The following is a 24,806-nucleotide window of genomic DNA, read 5'->3' as shown; positions in this document are numbered from 1 at the left end:
AAGTTTTACATTATTATCCAATTAACTACTCAAGAGTTATCATATCATGATGTTTGACACATTTTAACCATACCTGGAAAATGCACCAAGGACAATTTGAGTATCTTACTCATAGGCAGGCATGTCTTGGTGCTGTCTTAGGATCTGTGTTCCCACAGATTCATACAAATAATCAGAATAAATTAAAACATGAAGGAATATCTAGAGGACTGGGGAAGCAAAGAAGGGAAAGATGGGGAAGAAAGAAGGAAAGGGAGATAGAGGCAGATAGAGAGAGACAGACAGAGAATATCTCAAAAGATATAAAAAGATAATTAACACTATCAAATTAATGTAAAAAAGTCTCTGATGAGCTCAAGAAAGACTGAAAGATACCCCTTTTTACCAGAGTCCACTGGCATCATATTTCAGTTTAAACCAACCACAGAATGCCTGGATCAATCTACAAAGACATCAATGAGTGTGTCTCCTTTAATTTTTTTTTATTTTGGTTGATTTTCATTCCCTTGAAAATGTTCCTCTATGTCTTCATCATTATTTTTTTTACAGCTGTGATAATAAGTATCTACAAATTTCATGTTTTCTAAAAAATATGAATTTTTTTAGTAGTATTGATGTCAGGATTTGAAATTCAAGTTTCTAAATGAGTTATATTTTTTATATAGGCTGTAGAGGACGAATCTTCAGGTTTCCAGAGACTAAAAGAAGAGTTTCAGAAAGAGAACAATAATCAGACTATGTTGCATGAAAAAAATCCATTTTCTATAAAACAAAACAAACAAAAGACAAAATGGCATATGAGTTAGTTTACTGCTACTGTAAGAAAAAACTTGACAAAACCACAGTTAGTAAGGATTTATTTTCCCACGATTTCAAAAATATGAATTCATGGTCACAAATTTCCATTTATAAGTCTGTGGTGAGGCAAACAATCATGTCAGAGATAAATGCAACTTAGAGTATAACAGCTCATGACAGCTGAAGGGGCGGGGACATTAAGAACTTGAGGGGAGGAAGAAACTGTAAAAGGAAAGGAAATAATTATGTCAAGAACCAATATATAGTTGAAGAATCTGGACTTTTTAAGTTATGACCTTAATAATATACTGGGAATGAAGCAATATTTCTTGGGATGTGAGTGTCAAGAGACTTGATAGTGTCTGTTCCTAGTATTCCTGACACAAATCAAGTATAATGGCTATGTAATGAGAAGCACATGCTCAGGCTCTCTTGTCTTCTTCTCAGCCACTACCCTGCTCTACAGAGGTAGAACTAACACTCTTCAACTCAGGTGGATGCTTGCTGAATTTTAGAACTCACCTAACACAAGCAGTAAAATCACTAAAATGAAGAAGAAAAAAAAAGCCGGGCGGTGGTGGCGCACGCCTTTAATCCCAGCACTCGGGAGGCAGAGGCAGGCGGATCTCTGTGAGTTCGAGGCCAGCCTGGTCTACAAGAGCTAGTTCCAGGACAGGCACCAAAGCTACAGAGAAACCCTGTCTCGAAAAACCAAAAAAAAAAAAAAATCACTAAAATGGCTCCATTATGGAAGAATAAAATAATTTGCCTTCTCTGAATTTTTCTCTGACCTGTTAGCTGTTTGTTGTTGTTATTGCTGTTTTAACAAGCAATGTATAACATCCTTATATCCTTAGCATACATTAAGTTTTCCAGAATATTCAACAACACTGTTCATTTATGGCATTTATGGACAAAACTTGTCTATCTTGCTTTATGGTCTTGAGCTTCAAACCTTTTTTATGATACAAAAATATTTACTTGCATATAAGAAGCAGACAAATAAAGCACATTCCTAAGTACATAATTAGTTTATATAATACAGTCCTAAAGGAAAAACAAAAATATCTATAGATTAACCATTTGGGTTGCTTTAAAATATTTCATCTGACCTTTGTGTCTATCATAAAATGACTACATCCTGTGGAATCTATTTCTAAAATGGCTCTATTGGAATTGGCAGCAAAACTAATTTATAAATCAACATGTCAACTTAAAAGACAGAATGTAAGAAAACATTTGCATTTTATGTTACATTTGTCTTATAAATTTCACTACTTACTCATTGGAAATATTTCTTTCTGTCTGTCTGTCTGTTTCTGTTTCTCTTTCTTTCTCTCTTTCTCTCTCTCTCACACACACACTCACACACACACACTGAAATGACCATGGTAGAAACCATTAAAACCAAAGGAGAAAACATACGTAGGGAAGAGTCTTAATGTCTTTTATCAAGTGTTCTATATATTGGCCACTAGGTTAATATCAACTTTCATTAAAAAATGCTTATTCCTTATTGATGGAGCTGATGTTGCATCTGTGTTTATATATGCTTAGATCCTTGCAATGTTTGAAATTCAACAATACATGCAATCAGAGGGTTTGTATTATTTTATCATATCTTGTTCTCATAAAAACTCCAGACTTACTCCATTTCATAGCCAAAAATAAAGAACTACTTTTAGAGCAACATGAAAAAAGTACTTCTTCAACAACTTAACTAATTAAATAAGCTCTATGAAGGAAAAATTAAATGTGAAAAAATATACCTGAAATTACACTGTGTTCTCCATGCATTCTCAGAAAAAATTAAAGAAGTAGTGAAATAAACACTTGCCTTTGGGAGTAAGTATTTGCCAACAGACACATTTGTACACAGGAAAGCAAACTAGAAATGACAGTTCTGTACAGATAAGCTGAAAGTTGAAAGAACAGCACACATTCTACCTCTTTTCTTAATCACAGAGGAAAGAAGACAACAAAATCACCAAAATTTATACAGTTATGCTCTATATTTTTGATTTCATTCTCTTCTTTCCAGATGTGGATATGAGGATATTATGTAGATAGAATAGCAACATTGTCCTGATACAGCATGAGTCTATTCTCTGGACAGTGTGATAGGCCATTTGTGAGACAAAGACTAGAAGTAGTTATTCTTCAGAGGAAATGCAGTTTGAAAATGCACAATTTTTACTTCAATATAACTCTATGATAATACATTTTATAAGAGAAAAGTTCCATATTTAACCTCAACTGAAATTTCATATTGAAAACTGAATTACGTTAAAGAAGAATCATCATATCTCTAAGGAAATATATAAGAGACTGAAGTTCCTACATTGTAATTTAAGGCATAGAAATGTACTCTAGGTTTAGTGAAAAATGCAGTTTTTACTCAGCTGGGATAATCCTTATCTTGACCCTATGTGAATTTAAAATCCCTATCTGACTATTGATGAACAGCATCACGAGAGTGTTAATTAGTGGTCACAGATTAGTGCATACATTGCTCTAAATGTCTACCACTGTTGCTTTATTATCATTTTTTATATTTTTACTATATAATTAAACTATTCATAATTCACAGAAGCTGTGCGTGAATTTTGGAAAAAGCACAACTGCTTAAACATACACTGAGACTTATGGATGCTGTACTTCTGACCTCTTAAGCATCTTCTGTAAAGACATTTATGCAATCACTGAATAATTGAAGGTAGCATTTTACAATTATCTTATGATTATTAAGGAGACTACTTTCCTATGTCTCCTTGTTCCTGAGTTCACTCAATTTTAATCAAATTATGCAAATATTTAGATATATGATAACAAACTAAGTTGGAATAAACTTTGTTAATGAAATGGATCTAAAGTTCAATTATACTATAAAACAGAGAAGCATACAGTCAGGTTATCATACAAATGAATTCCAGATAAAATTTACAATACTTTCCAGTTTCTCTTCTATGAGGCTCAGTGTAGCCTGATTTATTTTGTGCTCTTTCATCCATTTTGGACTTGAGGTTTGTGAATGAGAATATATATATGGATCTATTTGCATTCTTCTACATATCGAAATTCTGTTATCCTAGCACCATTTTTTAAAGATGGTCTCTTTTTTCAATTGTATAGTTTTAGCTTCTTTGTCAAAATTCAGTTGTTCATAGGTTGTGAATTAATATCAGTGTCTTTGATTCAATTCCATTAGTCCATCTGCTTATTATTGGGCAAATACCAAGAAAAATGCAAGTCAAAATGACTCTGAGATACCACCTTAAACCATTCAGAATATCTAAAATTAAAAATACTAATGATAGCGTATGCTGGAGAATATGCAGAGTAAGGTGAACACTCATAGGTGGGTGTGCAAACTTGTACATCCACTTTTGAAATCAGTAGGGTGGTTTCTTAAAGTATTGGGTACTATTCAACCCCAAGACCCAGAAATACCACTCTTGGGTATATAACCCAAAGATGTAGACCTATACTGCAAGGACATTTGCTCAACTATGTTCAAAGCAGCATTATTCATCATAATAACTAGAACCTGGAAACAGCCTAGATGCTCTTAGGAAGAATGAATAAAGAAAATGTGCTACATTTAAACAGTGAAGTACTGCACAGTAGTAAAAAAATAATGACTTCTTGAAATTTGCAGGGAAATGGATGAAACTAGAAAAAGAAAACATCCTGAGTGAGGTAATCCAGACACAGAAAGATAAACATGGTATGAACTCACTCATAAGTGGATATTAGACATAAAGCAAAAGATAGCCGGCCTAAAATCTACAACGCCAGAGAAGGCAGGGAAGGTGAACCCTAAGAGAGATATACTTGAATTCCCCCAGGAAAGGGAAGTAGACGAGATCTCCTTAGTAAACTGGCAGCATGTGGAGGATGGGGGAGGGTGATAGAGAAGTGGGGAGGGGAAAAGTGGAGCAGGGAGGAGAACATGAGGGATTGATAAAATTGAGTTGGGCAAAGGACAGTGGGGAAGAGCAAAGAAAGCGATACCTTGAAAGAGGAAGCCATTGTGGGGTTAATGAGAAATCAGTCACTAGGGAAACTCCCAGGAAACCACAAAGATGATCCCAGCTAAGAATCTAAGCAATAGTAGAGAGGATTCCTAAACTGCCCTTACCCTGTAATCAGATTGGTGACTACCCTAATTGTCAGTAGAGAGTCTCCATCCAATAGCTAATGGAAGCAGATGCAAATATTCACAGCTAAGCCCTAAGCCAAACTCCTAGAGTCCAGTCATAGAGAGAGAGAGAGGAGAGACAATACTAGCAAAGCGTTCAAGACCATGATGGGGATAACCACAGAAACAGCTGACCTGAACTAGTAGAAGCTCACTGAATCTCAGGAAACAGCATAAGACTGAACTAGGCCTCTGAGTGAGGGGGACAGTTGTGTGGCATGGGATATTGGTAGGACTACTAGCAGTGTGAACCAGTATTTATTATTAGCACATAAATTGGCTTTTTGGTGCACACACCCTAAGGAGGGATACTTTGCTAAGCTTATATATGGGGCGGGGTGGGAGGTTCTTGTTCCTGCCTCAAGTGATGTGACAGATTTTGTTGAATCCCCTGTAGGAGGCCTCATCCTCTCATAGGAGTGGATAGGGGATGGGGAAGGAACAAGATGGGAGGAGTGGGAGGTTGTAGGGGGAGAGAACTAGGATAGGTATATAAAATAGATTGTTTTAAAAATAAAAAAAATCCTTACAAAAATAGAGAATGAAAGAATAAAAAAAAACATGTGTTTGCAATGAATTGGAATCATTACATTAAGTAAATTGGTCAGATGAAAGCAGCAAAGATTTTCAATGTTTGTCCTCAACCTATTCTGTTGAAGCTGCAAGTAAAGCACTTTATAATATTTAATATTTCCATTCTATTGTTTCTGTGTGTCAAAGATCACATATGTACCTGTTAATAAAGTGTAAACCACTGAAGGGTGCATGGCCAGCCTTTGCTTCAGCTCCTGCCCCCTGTACCATAATCTATAATACTTCCCACATTTTCTCCAGGTAAATATCCTGATTCTAGTTCCCTAAAAATATCACATTATTTCTTATACTGAAGTCTTTGAATTATTAATACTGCAAGAAGGTTCTGCTTTTACAACTCTAACTAAAGAAAAAATTCATTTAGGGCTCAACTATTGATATTTTTAGCTTATGGTAATAGTGTTCTTTTATTTTCTGTCTTGACGAAAGTGTGATTACTTGTATCAATGATCAACTAGAATGAATATTGAATCACTTTAGAGAAAAGTTTTTTGACACATGAGAAAATTTGCAAACCAGTTCATCGAGTAGGGTAAGTCCTCCCCAACTGTGGGTAAAACATTCAGTGAGTTTGGAATTCTGGAGTATATAAAACAGAAAATGAGCTTAGCACCAGCTCTCTATCTCTGATATTAATCTACCTCCTTATTAAGGAAAAATTTGAGCAGCCATCCCAATCCTTGCCTCTATGACTTTCTCCCATGATAGAATGCACCTTCAAACTGTGAGTAAACTCTTCTTTCTTGAATTGTTTTTGTAAGTCGTTTTCTTTCAGTAAGGAGGAGAAAAGTCAGTACAGCAGATTCCTCACATGAAGTGGGAGACAGGTAGAAGAGTTGGGAAATTCAGGCTAGAAATGTCGTAAAATGTTGGAAACAAAGCTTAATGGGCTATTTTAATGGGGCATAGGAAAGCAGGATGTCAAGATATTTATGGATTATAGAAATGTCAGCTGAAAAAGAACTCTAGAAATAAATGGTTTAATGACTACTAAATCAAATGGCTACTATTAAAAATCTGGCAAAGAATTTAGTTGCTTTCCCTCTTTTCTCTGAGAACTTCTTATTTTTTCAATACCCTGTCAATGCCAAATCATTTATGGGAATGCCCCCAAGTTCTGAGAACATCAGTAAGTTCAAATTTAAAGTAAAAAAATAACTTTTTTTTTCTGAGAAAATATCAAGGCAGCAAAGAATTTATTCTGTGCCATTGTTATTTATTACTCACAGCTCTTATCCAGGACAGACCTCAAAGCTACAAAGAAATCTTGTCTCCAAAAACCAAAAGAAGAAGAAGAAGAAGAAGAAGAAGAAGAAGAAGAAGAAGAAGAAGAAGAAGAAGAAGAAGAAGAAAACAAATCAGATCACTTTATGGACCACACTATTAACCAAGTTTTACCAAAGAAAGTGTAATTAGGAAGTTTTCCTATTTAACAAATAAATTATTTTGAATAAGTTAATATTTATAAATAATTTGATTATTTTAAATATAGTGTTTATTCACCTTGTCTAAATAAGCTAGTCATTTAGAAAGTCATTTTAGAATGAAGACTTTTGGAAATAAAATTTAAATTGATATACAACAAGAAAATCCCTGCTTGGTTCATTAGCTCTAGCTTCTTACTGGCTATATTTTTACATCTTTATTTAATCCACTTCCATTAATCTGTGCATCACCACATGGTTGTGGCCCACCAGTAAAATCTGTTTCTGGCAGTGGCTACATGGCTTCTTCCTGACACTCCTTGGTTCTCCCAGCATTCAGTTTAGCTTTCCTCAAATAGCTCTACTTGTCTGCTCTATAACAGGCCAAGAAAATTCTTTATTAACCAATGGTATTAACAACATAAGAGGGGAATCCCACATCACCTCCACTTTTCTGTTTAAACAAAAAGGAATGTTTTCTCTAAAATACAGTAAAATTACATATAACAAAACAGGTATCAATCAACAATTACAGTTATAATATTTATATCAGCTTTATATTTTATCATATCTAAGGAAAACTATAAATATAAATATAAATTCTTCAACTCCATTAAAATCTCCAGAAAGATACAATATTACCTAAGTTACCAGGAAGTAAGCAATTTGCAAAACTCTAGAATTGACAGAGACATCTCACTGCCTGGACATTCATCCAGAGTTCTTCTGTATCATTGGGGCATCCATCTTCTGCCTACAGGCCCATAGTATCTGTCAGAGTTTTCCATGAAGCAGGAAATTTCAAAGATAGTTTTGTCTATATTAGCAGTTCATCAGTTACTTTCTTCTGTGTCCTCTAGAATGTCTGGCACACTCTTTCATGAAGCAGAAAACCTAGAGGACCATCTCACCTTTAGGCAAGTTCAGCAGCCACTTCTCTGTAGGTTCTACATGTCTTGTTAAGCAGTCCAGGCACAAGCAGTTTCTTGCCCAAATGGCTAAAAAACTCCATAAGGAGCCTCTTCAATGTCCATCTTCTGCTTGAAGCAATTGGTGTTGCCAGGAGCAGATGTGTCTCATTGTCATGAAATGTTCTAAATTCTTAAACATTTTAAATGCCATATTCTGAAGGACTCTGTAAGATTTGAAGAATGCCTATCCATCTGTAATACATCTCTGTATATCTAGAAAATCTAACTAACATGTCTACAAGCTTGACTATTACAGATGATTATCCATTAACCTATATTTCTTAATTATAGATTATATTTTTAAATGAGCTGTATAGATACAATCCTTTATGAAGAGTATATATATATATATATATATATATATATATATATATAATAACAAAATTGACCTTAAATTTGTATCAATAAACCTAGATCTATACCAATGCAAATCTCTATAGCTTATCCCCCTTTAAATGTAAATAAATATTTATAGACAATATGTGGGAATTTGGGTATAGTTCCTCTCCAAAGTGTTTCCTGTTGTTTATTAGGGGAAGTAATTTTTTGAGGAGTATTCAATGCACCCTTTTAGAGGGGTTTGGTCTGTCAAACAACATGAGTCTGGAAGGATTCCACAGGTTCTCATCCTGTGTGGAAACAAAAGAAGAATCTCTTTTCCAAAGCAACAAATCATTAAACCCATATTTTGAATTCAGAATACCTTTAAAATATATATGTTGGCTTAGTTTAGCAGTCCCCAGAATCAAACATCTCTCTCTCTCTCTATGGTGAAAAATTTCAAAGAAAACACAATAGTATGCATAATCCAGACTCTCTGTGTATATTCCATCTTTACATGGCTTATTATTCTTTATTTATTTAATCTATGACTCTCTGGACTCTGCCTTTTTAAGGACTTTTTTATATTTTTTAAACCATTTGCTTCTTTTACAACTCTTCTCTTTTTCTTCTCTCTCCCAAGCCTCTAGATTTATCCAACACTGTACTGTGTCTCATTTAGAGTTCTTTTATGTCTGAATCTGTCTTATTTTGCATCTATAATTCTTTACTGTCCAAGAATGCTTCTTAAAATGCTAAGCACTTCTTTAAAACTTAAGCTGCACTATTGATAAGGGAAATATGGCTCTGTTTACTTGCCCCCAGCAGCCCAACATGACAGAACAGTTCACTGCCTCTGAGAGCCATGTACATTGCCCCATTTACAGAAATGCACTGGGTCTATGTCATATCATTAAGCAGTTTGTAACAGACTACTTAAAAACCCCATTTACATGCTCTGTCTCTTGAATGAGCCAGTAGTCACATTGGCAGCACTGCCCAGAAATTTGGCATTTTAAAACAACATGGCTTTTTTCTACTACCTCTGAATCAGGAAAACCTCTATTGAAGGAGCTACAGCATACCACAAGCAAACGGCAAGAAGCTGTTTTAAACTCTGTATTTTTGTGTCTATAATTCCATTTCAAGCCTTCACAGACTTTTAGTGGACTTTCATCAACCACATTGGTGCCAGTTTATTGTAGGGAAAGAGTCTGCTTGTTAGTTTCTGGCTGCTCAGCCCCAAAATAATCACACAGAAACTATATTATTTAAATCACTCCTTGGCCCATTAGGTCTACCTTCTTATTGGCTAACTCTTATATCTTAATTTAACCAATTCCAATTAATCTGTGCATCACCACAATGTTGTGGTCTACCAGCAAAGTTTCAGCACATCTGTCTACAGCAGTGTCTCGATGGCTTCTTCCTGACTCTCCCTCCTTTCTCCCAGCATTCAGTTTAGTTTTTCCCACCTAGCTCTATTCTTTTGCCCTATCACAGGCCAAGACAGTTCTTTATTAACCATGCATTCACAACAGAAAGAGGGGAATCCCACACCATATAGGTGCCATTGGTTCTTTAAAATTTACTATTTTGATTAGCCAAAATTCTGGTATCCTCTCTTAATGTAGATCTACAATTACAGGCTAATAACAGCAGCATTTGACAGAAACACTGTGTGTGAGTCATGCTAGTTGCTGCCCTAGAATGGCGAACTTTTACATTTTAATGGCTCTTATCATTAAGAATATATTCTAAATAAAGGTAAAATTTAGAAAGCATATCAATCTGTCTTTTTACTGAAGGTAAATTTAGGAAGCATGTTTATAATTAATTTATTATTGTTGAATTCTCAGTTGAAATGCTATTGAAATAAAATGTATTTTAGTAAGTTTAGATTAGTACAAAAATCATGTTAGGATTCCACAGCTAAGTGTTCTTTGCTTATTTTTAAATTTAAAACTATTATGATGATCTTTGATATACAGGTGGTAAATTTAATTTTTCATACATACTATTTCAAATTGAACAAAGATTGCTTTATTGTTCTGTAATATTTTCTGGCTTGTTAAATTATGGCATTACAGGTAGGAAATGGTTTATATTCAATGTACTTTTCTTTTACCATCAATCATTTTTTTTCTTATTTTATGCCATACTGAAGATCCAGTATTTGTAACATTGCAGTTCATCTCTTCTGGTACTTCTTTACACCATGTGTGCTTAAGAGTTTCAAAAATAATTGCTGCCATTATATAAGAAAAATAAGGATTTTTTTAAAGATATCATCCATTGTTGAGAGCTGTCATGAAAGTATACAGCAGATGACAAATAGTGTTCAGCAGGTTGACCCACCCCGTAAAAGCCATGGAGTTACTGATCAGTTGTTTCTGTCTTTAACTTCTCTCATGTCATTTTATTTCTTCCCTAAGAACTGCATTCCTTCCCTAATATTAGCTATGTGTGTTGTTTTCCCATTGTTTGTGTATCTATCTATCTATCTATCTATCTATCTATCTATCTATCTATCTTCCATCTTTTGAGCACACATATAACTGGATAATCAGGAAGATAATTTATGCTTAATTGTTTAATTTCCTTTAATAGAAATGGCATTAAGATATTTTTCATTATTCAGATGGACAAAGAAAATAATTGTGTCACAAAGACTGCTAAGTTTAGACTTCAGAACAAATTCAAAGTAACCTGGTTGCCCACGGAAACAAATATCTGGTTCCCCCTAGGGATAAATACATAACGTCACTTTCCCAGGTGTTTATTTTTGATCCAATGTTTGAGCTTGAGGCAACTGCAGTAGACATAACCTCCTTAGCAGTTGACTTTTTGCATGTAGTCCCAGCCTCAGTTTATAATATCGGCTGAAAGTTCAGCCAAGTAGATCTTGGTATTTTGACTGGAAACCTTGAGAACTCTAACTCTATTCGTTACTTACAAGGCTAAGTGTTACATACTGTCAGTCAGTGTCACCTCTCTAATGTGAGAAATATTGTGTGACTTGTCTTATTTTATGAGAATGGGTGTGGACCTGAAAATGTAACATATAATCTCTAGAGATTGGCTGTGAGAGAGTCTTTGTAGAGCTATGAAGAAGACACTGGGAGGAAGGCAGTCGAGTTAGATATGTAGAAGCTAAGCAGACTCAGCTGGGTAGAGCTATGTAGAGGACCAGAAGAGATTTTCAGAGAGCAATTTTTAAGATGAAGTAAAAGAGAAAGTTTCTCTCAGAAAGGGTAATTGTTTCTTTACTTTTCCCTCAGATAGAAAAGGTTTAGCTCTCAGATAGATAATAATTTTTCCTAAGCATTTACCACATTTATGGACTTTTTTTTTGCATACCCTGTGCTGACTGGAGACTGCCACCCCTCCAGCTAGCAATAAATTGTACATTAGGAATGGAAAGAGAAAATAAAGCTTGGTTTTAGTTATCAATAACTTTAATCATATATTTAGCTAAATACAAATCTATGAAAATTAGGTAGCTTTGCATATAGTATCTTATTGATATTTGTAATGATAAATTACTGAATAATAACTAGATGAAGAAAATCTTTCAGATTCATATGCACAAGTAAAGATTTGTCCATTAACATAAATAAGAATTTATTAGGGTCAAAAAGAATTAATAAAAGGAATTTTAGAAGGAAATAAAAAATTTAGAAGGAATTAACCTTATAAAATTTTAATTTTTTAGACAGAGAAAGACACGTTTTATTAAATGTTAGTGCTCTACAACCAAAATAAGATAAAACCTGTAAAGCATAATTTTCATGAGTTATTTCTACATTTATATCAGTTCCTTTTCTAAGAAATAGAGTAGACTACAAAATGAATATATTCTTTTCAGATTTTTTCCACTAGCCTAAAAATACATAAGATGCATTAATTATTTGACAATTATAAGATTTCATTCTATATAAATATATTTGTCATAAAATTTTGTAGAGAGACCCCGCCTTTTGGGGCGGGACAGCCTCGGGCGAATGTTTTTACTATGAATTGGAACGCGAGACTGGAGCCCTTCCTGTTTCCGGTTTACGGTGGATCGCTGAACTCCGGGTGTGTGAGTGTGCTTTTATATTAAAATTGTCTTCTTGTACCCACTGGCCTGGATTAATTAAATTCGCCTTCATTTTGGCCCCCACCGGGTGTGTGAGTGTGCTTTTATATTAAAATTGTCTTCTTGTACCCACTGGCCTGGATTAATTAAATTCGCCTTCAAAATTTTTAAAAGATTTGGAAAATTTAGATAATGTGTTTCCTTTTTAAGCTTCTGTAAAGCAAAGGACATTGTCATTAAGATAAAAAGGCATCCTACTGAATGGCAGAAGATCTTCACCAACCCTACATCAGACAAAGGTCTGCTCTCCAAAATATATAAAGAACTCAAGAAACTGGACATTAAAATTCTAATTAACCCAATTTAAAAAATGGGGTACTGAACTGAAAAGAGAATTCTCATCAGACGAAATTCAAATGGCCAAAAGACACTTAAGATCGTGTTCAACCTCCTTAGCAATCAAGGAAATGCAAATCAAAACAACTTTGAGATACCATCTTACACCTGTCAGAATGGCTAAAATCAAAAACACCAATGATAGCCTATGCTGGAGAGGATGTGGAGGAAGGGGAACACTCATGCATTGCTGGTAGGAATGCAAACTTGTGCAACCACTTTGGAAATCAGTGTGGCAGTTTCTCAGGAAATTGGGAAGCAATCTAACTCATGATCCAGCAATACCACTCCTGGGAATATAACCAAGAGATGCCCATTCATACTACAAAAGCTTTTGTTCAACTATGTTCATAGAAGCATTGTTTGTAATATCCAGAACCTGGAAACAACCTAGATGCCCCTCAATGGAAGAATGGATAAAGAAAGTGTGGAATATATACACATTAGAATACTACTCAGTGGTAAAAAATAATGACATCTTGAATTTTGCATGCAGATGGATGGAAATAGAAAACACTATCCTGACCGAGATAACCCAGACCCAAAAAGATGAATATGGTATATCCTCACTCATTAGTGGACTCTAGCCATAAACAAAGGACATTAAGCCCATAATTCGCTATCACAGAGAAACTAAATAATAAGGAGAACCCAAAGAAAAACATATATAGATCCTCCTGGAAACTGGAAACAAACAAGATCGCCAGGCAAAAGTTGGGAGCATCGGGGTGGGGGTAGGGATGGGGATAGGGATGGGGGTGAGGATGGGGGAAGGGGAGAGTGGCAGAGAGAAGGGGGAAAGGAAAGACTGGAGAGATCTTGGAGGATTGGGAGAGTGGAGATGGAGGAAGGGAGGATATATGAGCAGGGATGAAGATATCTACATTAAAGGAGCCATTTCAGGGTTGGCAAGAGACTTGGCTCTAGAGGGGATCCCAGGTGTCCCCAGATAGGTCCTTGGGCAGCAGAGGAGAGGGTGCCTGAACTGGCCTTGCCTCACTATCACACTGACGATTATCTCGATTATCACCATAGAATCTTCATCTGGTGATGGATGGAGATAGAGACAGAGACCCTCATCAGAGCAAAGGACTGAGTTCCCAAGGTCCAGTTGAATTGCAGAAGGAGGAAGACAAGCAAGGAAGTCAGGACAGCTAGGGGTTGGTCCACCCAATCAGACAGTGTGTCTGTTCTAATGGTAGCTCACCAAATCCAGCTGTACCGGGTCTGAACGAGCATGTGATCAAACTGGACTCTCTCTCTCTGAATGTGGCTGACAATGGGGGCTGACTGAGAAGCCATTGATAAAGGCACTGGGACTTGTTTCTACTGCATGTAATGCTTTTTGGGACCCTAGCCTATTTGGATGCAAAGGTCTAGATATGGGGGAGAGGGCCTTAGACTTCCCACAGGGCAGGGCACTCTGCTCTCTCTTAAGGAGGGAGGTGGAGGGAGGAGGGTGAGTCGGGCAGCAGAATGGAAATGGAAGGAGGGGAAGAAGTGTAAATTTTTGAATAGAAAAATAAATAAATAAATAAGAATTTAATATAGTAAAACAATATCATCAAGCCACTTTTTAAAAATTTTCTACAATTTGTTATGTAACCATTTCATCCATCGTGAGACATTAATGTTCTTATATTTTAGATAGAATAAACAATACCCTAATGTTATTTATGCAAAGATCCAGAAGGGATATGTGACTCAGTAACTCTAAATTGTTCTGACACATACCGACAGACAGTCCCATATAATGGAAGTTTTTTTGTTGAATATTAGAACAGTGTTTTCCTTTGAAGTTCATTTCATTGACTCAATTCTTTACTATGAAATGGTTTCTACTTAGTTTTTCTAATAATTTTTAATATTTTTCTAAAATATTGGAGATAATTTAATATTTAAAAATAAGAGTTTTGGATAGTAAGATTTCCTAATAATAAACCTAGAACCTGAGTTTGAATCCACATAGAAAAAGGAAAGAGCTAATCTTGAACATTGTCTTCTAATCACCACATATTACCATGGAAGGACCAAACACACATCCATTCACATGCACCTAGATGTGGTTACTCCATGCCATCACAAACACATACTTAATAAAAGTTCAATATAAAATGAATGAAAAATTGTGTATATCCTCTAAGTTTTCTGGTATTGATTTAAATATCCCATGCCTAACATAATTTCAATTATTTATAACATGTATATTAAGATGTATAAGAGATTCATGAAATGAATAAAAATGTTTTCTATGTGTTCTCAAATTCTAAAATATTACCATATTGTTTTTGTAAATTCTTAGAAATCCTTGAGCACAGATTGTACTTTACTGCATTCCTTGTATTTTAGACAAGGAAAAACATCACATATAGTTGGCCTATACTACTCATTAAAAATCTTTGCACAAAGATTGTTACATGTTAGCTTAAACAGCAAATAACACAGGAAATAATTGAAGAAATGTTTTGCCCGTGGGCCTAAAATCAAACATATGTCATAATTTAACATTTAAAACATCAAAAAGAGGTAAGGTTAAAAGTACCCAAACTTAATCAATGATGGGTGGGAGTAATTTAAATATGCCAATGTAAAGAAATAATATTTTCTGTTATACTGCTATTTTATCTGTGATTTCTTGTAAAAGATGGATTATAATTGAATAAATATTGCCATGGACTTTTACTATGAATTTCTCAATTCAAAATTATTGAATGTTTTTTAAAAAAGTAATTACTAATGCAGCAAGACTTCATCACTTTGTTTCTTCAAATTATATGAATATTGTTTTTACATGTGATGGATTTAGTAGTTGTCTTGCATAAAATGACTTTGGGCTGAATTTAACGTCCTATTAGTGGAATAATCAAGAAAGGAACAATTCCCTCTCTCTGTGGATATTCAAATGCACACATTTGAAAGCGGTCTAGTTGGCACATGATTTTAGATCATTTTAATATTTTTCCCAGTGGAATAGAATTAACAGGAACTATTAAAACTGCCATTCAAATTCCCACAGATTTGAAACCTAAATATAAATTAAAAATAAATTAAAATAGCAATATGTCTGTATGACATTTAATGTGTGTATAACATCTTTGCATCAAAGCAGATCTTGTAGTCTGAGAGTTCATGACATCACCCTTATGGAATAAAAATAAAAATGGAAACATTACCTTTTGTATTGTAATGATTCCTTCCTGTGTTTCTTTGTCAGCAGTTATCTCGAAAATCTCCAACCCATCACCATCCACTATTTTGTATTCCATTTCTGCATTAACTCCTATATCTGCATCAATAGCTTTAATTCTGGCTACAACTGATGCCACAGGCAAAGATTCTGGGACATTGTACTGGTATGATCCTGTGAAATGTCAAAATAAAGAATGAACAAAACATTCTAATCACCCTCTTCTAAAAACTACAGACAATTTTTTCATAATATATTATGGTTTCATTTTCCCAAAATGGAAAAGCTAAGACAACATAAAATAAATGATGTTTGATGAAGCCTGAAGAAATTTGAGATTGATGGTTCAGCAATGTCAAGTAAGAAACAGATTACCTAAAGAAACTCAGGCTAGATGTATGAGAAATATGTTTTCTATAGTAATGAAACTAAACTTATAATCAAAGTATAATTATTAAATATAATTTATCATTTAGATACAATAATCACCACAATAATACCAAACAATACAACAGTTCCTGTTGCAAATTTCAAAAGGCATGAGTAATATTTCCAATAAGTAAACATTGGTATTTATTTAATATCATTTACAAGAAAACTTCCACAAAACTGAAAAAGCACCTGTGGGATGGGCAGTATAAGTCTACTTGTAAAACATTAATATTCTATTAAAGGGAAGAGGTGAATTTGTGAGCTCTATAGCCCTGATTTTGGACATGACTGTGAAAAAGAATAATTAACATTATTTAAAAGCTATGAAAAAAATAAAAAGAGAAAAGACCAATATAACCTTTTGTTTTCTGCTTTCTTAATCATTTTTACCCCTTCCAGATAAAAAGCGAATTTTGAGGGAAGGTGTGGAAGAAAATAGGGATGCAAGTAAGGAATATGATCCTTGAATATTTTCTTCTAATCATTTATTTTCTTTGCCTCTGGAACTTTACTTCATATTCCTTTAGTTGTAAATCCATGATTCATTTTCAATTTGAAATATAAAAGGGGCACACTGTCTTTAAGTGGAATGTAGAAAAGAAATGGAGCACTGTTATTTTGGACTGCAATTCTTTGAATACTAAGTACCACAGTTTTTAAAATGATTGCTGTATATCTGTAAAATTTTACTGGCTTCCTCCAACACATAGAGGTATTCTTTGAAAAACTCAAAAATTTAAGGGGTACAGTAGTAACGGATTTGTAGAGAAAGACAAACAATATTATAAGTGTTTGGGTTTCTTCACTTTAGAATCCAAGAGAGATTCTGAAACACTGGAAAACCTGGGCTCCTTGTCAGGAAAGAGGTATCACCCTTTCACCAGTTGTAAAGAAAAGCAGTCATTTTACAAGGAACCTAAGATAATAGCATTCTTTTCTAAAACCCCTTCTTTCTTCCCATAGTAAAAAATAAATGACATGGAGGGAAGGGGTTTTTAATAATAATAATAATAAGCCTTTTTTGTTTTCTGGAAGTACCATCATCTTTCTTGTAAAATAAAACAAATATTAAAATATCTAAATATTTATTTTTAATTGAGAAAAAAGGATAAGTATTTGCACAGTAACCCACAATGGTTGTTTTATATGATTTAATTTTCTCTCTTGGTATGGAATTGAGTTCCATGCTTCAACTGGACAAACATTTTAGTGACATTGCACAGACAGACCTCCTATTGCTGAGTTTTAAGCCAATGCTAGTTAAGAGTGGCTGGAAAAAGGGAGTCTCCTCCTTAAAGAAGTCAAGTTCAAGATGACTTTTTGCTAGTTATGATCTCCCCATTTGTTCATGTTTTTTTAGGCAAAGCAAAGTAAATGCAGTGAGCCACAAACAAACAAACAAAATTTGGTAAACTCATTAGCAAGAAGTAGTTCCCAGGAAAGAGAGAAGAGAATAAGAGCTGATGATTATGAAGAATAATGTCATAGCACAAAAAATATAACTATATATATATACATATATATACATATATGTACAATTATAAAGGAAAGAAAGAAAGAAAGAGAAAGAAAGAAAGAATTCTCTTTAACATTCTAAAGAAATTCCATATGTTACAAAAGCTTGGAAAATAAGAAGCATAGGATAAAACAGTTTTATAAAGAGGACACAACTACCCTAGGGACACAGGATTTTAGTTTTATTTTTCTTTTTATTTCTGGATTAGTCAAAAGCCACTTTTGACTAATTGTCAATTGTGGATTTCTGATGCTTTTGTTTGCATTCTTTTTATATATTTAATTATGCATGAAAGAAATACAGTGCAACTGTAAAAAAAAATGTTCAGTGTATATGATCTTGTTGAAAGCATAAAACAAACACATGATTAGAGTAAGATGAATCTCACCAATTTATGCACTTAAAAAGTTAATAATTGTAATCAAACTTAATTTAAAAATAGCCACTACTATTTTAATTCCTTACAGGCAAAGCAAAACTTTTCTGTATAGAACAGATTGGTGGCATTGCTGATTGACAGCTACTATAGATACATAGTACCAACTAAAAAAAAACTTTTTGTTTGCTTAAGTAATATTGTATTCTTCTGGAGTCTTTGATGGAGTTACAGAATAGATAGATAGTTATAGTTTTCCATTGTTATGATAAAAGATAAAATAGATATAAATATTGTAACTGTAATTCTTGCTTGATAACTGTTTTGTTATATGTAATTTTGCTATGTTAAAGTTAAAGCCTTCCTTTTTCTGTTTAAAGAGAAAAAGGGGAAGTGATGTGGGAGTGTCAATGAATCTGTTGATTTCATTGGTTTAAGCAATAAAGAAACTGCTTGGTCTCATAGGTTAAAACATAGGTGGGAGGAGTAAACAGAACAGAATGCTGGGAGGAAGAGGAAATGAGCTCAGACTCAACAGCTCTCCTCTCGGGGGCAGACACCTCAGAGAGACGACATGCTCCCTGCTCCCGAGCAGATGCACGTGATGAAGCTCCGACCCAGGATGGACATAGGCTAGAATCTTCCTGGTAAGACCAGTGCTACACAGATGATTAGAAATGGGCTAAATTAATATGTGTGAATTAGCCTAGAAGAGGCAAGATAGAAATGGGCAAACCAGTGTTTAAATGAATACAGTTTGTGTGTAATTATTTCGGGTAAAGCTGGTCGGGTGGCGGGAAGCAGCCCACCGCTCATATTACTGCACTGTCTGCTTTTGGGAGCGTTTTCTGCCTACTGGATTGCTTCAGTCAGCCTCAATATGTGAGTTTGTGCCTAGTCTTATTGTGACTTCATATGCTGTGTTTGATTAGTATCTTAGGAAGAGCTTCCCTTTTTTACAGGAGAAAGGAGGAGTAGATCTGGCAGAGAGTGGAGGGGACACAGGAGGGACTGGAATGGAAGGAGGGAGGTAAAACTATGCTTGGATATAATATATGAGAGAAAGATAAATAAGAAATCTAATATTTGAAAAAAATTATAAAGACTGTAAAGACGTTTTTAAAGTTAGTCATCTCATTGAATAACTTACTTCGTGGAAAGCGTGGTGGGTTATCATTGACATCAGTTAGGGTCACAGTGACTGACGTGGTTCCAGATAGTCCGCCATTTTGACCAACCATATCCTTTGCCTGAATGACAAGCAAATACTGGTCTTTAGCCTCTCTATCCATGTTTGGAAGGGCAGTTTTGATGACTCCTGTAAGATTTCAAATCTCAGTAAATAGCACCATGATTCACTGCATTACAATAGCAATAAACATTAATAAAAGAGAAACATGTCGCTCCCCAGCTGTGGTGATTTGTTGATTTGTGGCTTGTTTTTCTGTTTTGGTGTATATTAGAGATCACTGGTGTATATATACTTTATACATTCACTTCCACATCATACTAATATGTACCCATAGGAAAGATGTGAACATTTTTCCCATTTGTGAGTCTAACGCTTCTCATTTTTTTTTCTGCTCTATTTCTTTAACATTTATACCTCAACATGACTGAGAAACTATTGGCCAGTTTAGTTCTCTATCTTGCCTATACGGAGGCAAGTCAGCTACACAGTGATTATAGGTGAGCTTGATTTCAGAATGAAACCTAGTATCTAAACAGAACCACGAGTTCTGGTGCAGGAAGTCAATAATTCTATCATGTCAGAGGTAGGGAACAGATGATCAGGTGCTCAATAACTGTAAGCTGAGGAATAACCTAGGCTACTCTCTTGGAAATCATCATCATCCCAAAAACTTCTGCTCCTCAGTGGAGGTTCAGTCTTAGTTTTGTTTCCAAAATACCAAGTGACAAAAAGACCATCATGGGAGCAAGACCTGCTAAAATGTCTGGACAAAAATAGTGAAATAAACTGGCACTTTAAAAATGAACAAAGTGGCATTCTTATTTCTAAAAATGAAAACATACAAAATTAAGGATATGGTAATTAAATTATATTTTTGTTATCCCACTCAGAATATTTATTAAAAATTATTATCAAGTACAAAGACTCCAAGTTCAATGGATCTGTATCTTATATAACCATATTTATGCTTATGTCTTCCACTGTCTCTCAAAACATACCTACTAATGCACACATATACACAACACATCTGCATCTATGCCTTTGAGTAACACCTACTCACACAGGTGAAATTTTAGTTTTTGACATCTGTCACTTTATCTAAACACATTGTGCATGACGGGACAGTAGGTACCTCATAGTATCACAAACTAACATTTTTAGGGCCGTTTGCTGTCTATATACTAATTATTTTTTGGAACACTACCATAAAATTAAAAAAATGTTTTAAACTCAACAGTTTTCCTTGTGAAGAATCTGATGCTAAATTACTCTTTGTGAACTGCAATGATTTTACTAATATTTCATGTTTTTTGTTATTTCTAATGCTGTAGTGAAAAAAAAGCAAGAGCCTCACTCAGCATGGCTATTTACAAAGAAACTTTCTTAGGCTATGAATATGTGAACTTAGGTAGTTGTGGTTTTTTTCTATTTTCTTATTTTTATTTGTCACTAATAAGTTTAGTGTGTCTTTTTTTAAAAAGACTGAAAATAAACTGGGTGGTGGTAGCATACACCTTTAATCTCTGGGCTTAGAAGGCAGAGGCAGGTAGTTCTCTGTGAGGTCAAGATCAGTGTGATCTACAAGACTAGTTCCAGGAAAACTACATCTGTTACACAGAAAAACCCTGTCTCGAAAAACAAAGCAAAGTAAAAGAAAAGGACTAAAAATCTTGAGAATTTGGCTAATAAATACATTTCATTTGAATTAAGAAAAGAATTGTTTTACAAAACAATGTTCTATTTAAAGTTTCAAGGTTTTATTTCAATTCATCCTTTTTTTTTCTTTCAACATTAATGTGTGTCTGCTATCACCTCTGCAAATAGTATGGTAGAGAAATATTTAAAGTGAATAAAGAATATGTGCTGCTTCGACTCTCAGTAAGACATCCTCTGCTTGGAGCTTGGTAACCTGTTTTTCATGTTATATTACCTGGCACCTGCCTCAACTTGATGTTCCATGCTTTATGCAAACCCATGAGAAGCCTGTTCCTTTCTGAATGGAGGAAGGATGACAGGATGGAGAGAGGTTAGATAGAGATAGGGAAGTAATTGAAGGGGGAGGATGGTTTGTATATAAAATAAATGAAAAAAAGTTATTTAAATTTAAAAAAAGAAATGCTGGGAGGTAGATGTAGTTGTTTGTTCAATAAATCACTTATTTTGCAAACATGAAGACTAGTTTGGATGCCCAGAACATATGGTTAAGTCCAGCAGGTATGGTAGCCTTCACTGATCCTACATTTCTGAGACAGAAGCAGTGGTTCACTGGGGCAAAATGACCAGCTACAACCATCACAATTGCTGGCATGCTCCATGATCAGAGAGAGACACTCTTTATTAAATAAAATAGAGTTTGAAGAAGACTCCACTGTCAGCCTGTAACTTCCACATATGTTTGTGAATACACACATGCTCACTGTGAGTACAAACGCTTTAACATACAGGAGGAAATGCACAACACATACACACACACACAAACACAATTAAAAAGGAGAGCAATTCTGATTGCTCGGACTTCCTAGGTTTACCTACTGACATTATATTTTGAAGGAATTACAATATCATTAGTATAGAAGTCTGGATATCAAAGTGCCTACATAATGTTTAAACCTGCAATTGTCTCTTTATAGATGATCATATGAATAATGTTTTCTCAACTCTAAGATAATCACAAAGCTTACAAGGGAATACAGGTTGTAGAGGCAATTTACAAATGCCTTAGGTACTTCACAGAAATAAAATAATAGATACAAATATCTGGCAATACTTCATTTATTGTTATTTAAATTTTGTTTCTTTAATGTTGGCGAAAGGTAGTCAGGTATAACTTGAATTCTATAATCTGTGGTAGCATTATGAAATTGAAAAAATTTTCAGTAATCAATAATTTGTAAGTCATATACAGGTGAAACTATAAATATATCATCAACTCTTTAGAAGTATTTGGTTTTCTTTGCAGCTTTCTATGTTTTCTTATTTTAAACAAATACATAAAATCTGAACTTTATGCTTGTTAAAATATTTCTGATAACTAAGAATTTTTTATTGATAATTCACAATCATACAAAGGATCCTAACACACACAAGGCAAAAATATATTCTGCTTTCATTGAACAATTCTATAGTCTGAGGAAAAGCACCGATGATTTTCTAAAATGTGTCACACACTATGATAGATTGTTAGAACATATCCTCTTACCATGGAAGCTTAATTTTGTAGTGTGATCATGTGTAACAGGTAAGATTTTTTTCTGCAATAAGTCACAGTGTAAGTAACTGCTTAGTGCATGCAATTTTTCTTCACACTCTGCTTTGAATTAACTTTTGGAAAACATATGTTATCAGGGAACACAGATATATTTATGCTGTGAATGGTCAACTCATTGATATTCATATTTCTACAACTAAATCAACATTTAAAATCATGCTTTGAGTAGATTGATAGTAACATTTGAATCTCAGTGTGGAGACACTAGCTTTCTCAGATGCTTGATTATTGAAAAGACTTCTAACCAGAAATGACAAAGAATCTGTGCTCACTGCCTTGGGAAACCTCTAACATTTCCCCTCTCATCTTTGCAACCTTTATTTCATATAGTCATTCTGACAATTCTAAGAACCTAAAATTAAATGTTAGCCATACCAGTTTCCTTTAGATTTCTTTGAAGTTAAAGACACTTGATGCAAACCTTTAAAAAAAATAGGTATAGATCATCTTTGAAAGAAAGCTACTAGTATTAGCAAGGAATATATGTAGAAATATTGAAATTAAAAAAATCATGTCATTTTTCTCCTTTACTTTGTTGTTAATTCATTTTCTTGTCAGTTCACTTGTTAGTACTTCAAAGATAATAGTTTTATGGGAATATACACCCATAAGTAAGAACAGTGTGTATGACTGTAAATAGAATATATACACATTCTTCAGATTTAGTCTCTCTCAACATACCATATAAATGTTAAAATTACTTAATAACAACAGAAGCTTCTTTTTTATATAGATGGTTATTATGTTGCCTGATATTTAGAAACAGTGCGCACCTAAAAATTATCTCTAACACAAAATTATTCTAGCTTTCTTAGTTAAAATTTATATTGACGTTACAAAATATCATAGCCATAAAGCAAGTTGGGGAGGGAAGGGTTTATTTGGATTACACTTTAGCATTGCTGCTCATTACTAAGGGAACTCAGGACAGGAACTCAAAAAAGACAGGATTCTGGAGGCAGGAACTGATACAGTGGCCATAAAGGAGAACTGTTTATTGCCTTGCTTCCCCTGTCCAACTCAGTTCATTTTATGATAGAACCCAGGACCACCTGCACACCGATGGCAACACACGCAATGGACTGTGCCCTCCCTCAGTTATGACTAAATGAGAAAATGCCTTACAGCTCGACATCATCAAGACATTTCCTCAACTGAGGTTTCTTCCTTTCAGATGATTCTAGTTTGTGTCAAGTTGACACAGAAAATCAGTCAGTACACTATACAAGACCTAACTATGTATTTTTCTACAATGTGTTAAGCTGCTACGTTACATAAGAGGAGTACAAATACTCCAGAACTATTCAGATTTGATAGCAAAGGTGGCCCCTGTAAACTCAGTCCTAATATTTCTTTACATTCTTTTGTTATTAAAGATTCTATTCTCTAAACTGAATAAACTCAGCAACTCGTTTGTGATGAAACATAGAAACTGGTGAAAACAAAATAAATTTCAAATACCTGAAGCTGCAATGAGTAAGGAGTTAATTAGGAAATAAATTAAGAATTCAAACAAAGAGGGAAAGATCAGAGCACTCTTAGGAGTGTTTACATGTGAGGCTTACACTGTCTTAGGAAAATAAATACACTAAATTATATAATAGAAGCAATTGGGTCTAATATTGTGAGTTATCCATAGATTTGCAGAAATAATGCAAGCTATGGTAAACCAATGACCTTTGGATAATTCTGAAACAGGGTCATTACGAAATAAGTCTTTGATAAAGCAGTCTTCAGTTTTTCCAACCTTGAAAGTTTTATTTCTAAGAAATTTAGAAACTGAATTACTAAGAGATACATACATAGATGAAATCCGCATGGGAAGTAGAAAAAGACAAGATCTCCTGAGCAATTTGTGAGCATGAGGATTTTGGGGGAGTGTTGAAAGGGAGGGGAGCAGAGAAAAATGTAGAACTCAATAAAAATCAATAAAAAAATAAAGAAATTGAATTACTCTAGCATTTAAAGCTTTCAGCTTCTAGCAAATATCACTTATTGAAGTTAATACAATGGTGATAATGAATTAATTTCAAAAGGGAAAATAAGCTT

General features: G+C 34.3%; 1 protein-coding gene across 3 annotated transcripts in view; it reads right to left on the bottom strand.

The window, feature by feature from the left end:
• Nucleotides 1-24,806, bottom strand: part of Cdh7 (cadherin 7) — a 162,797-nt gene that overhangs the window by 67,137 nt on the left and 70,854 nt on the right. For all 3 annotated transcript variants that reach the window (XM_005368741.3, XM_026790049.1, XM_026790048.1), the window contains 2 exons: nt 19,448-19,615; nt 15,960-16,147 (listed from right to left, as the gene is read on the bottom strand). In XM_005368741.3, the coding sequence (XP_005368798.1) occupies nt 15,960-16,147; nt 19,448-19,615 (356 nt within the window). The remainder of the gene's footprint in view (nt 1-15,959; nt 16,148-19,447; nt 19,616-24,806) is intronic.

This window comes from Microtus ochrogaster, unplaced genomic scaffold, assembly GCF_000317375.1.
Source record: "Microtus ochrogaster isolate Prairie Vole_2 unplaced genomic scaffold, MicOch1.0 UNK39, whole genome shotgun sequence".
Taxonomy (NCBI): domain Eukaryota; kingdom Metazoa; phylum Chordata; class Mammalia; order Rodentia; family Cricetidae; genus Microtus; species Microtus ochrogaster.
This window is presented reverse-complemented; position numbering and strand designations above follow the sequence as displayed.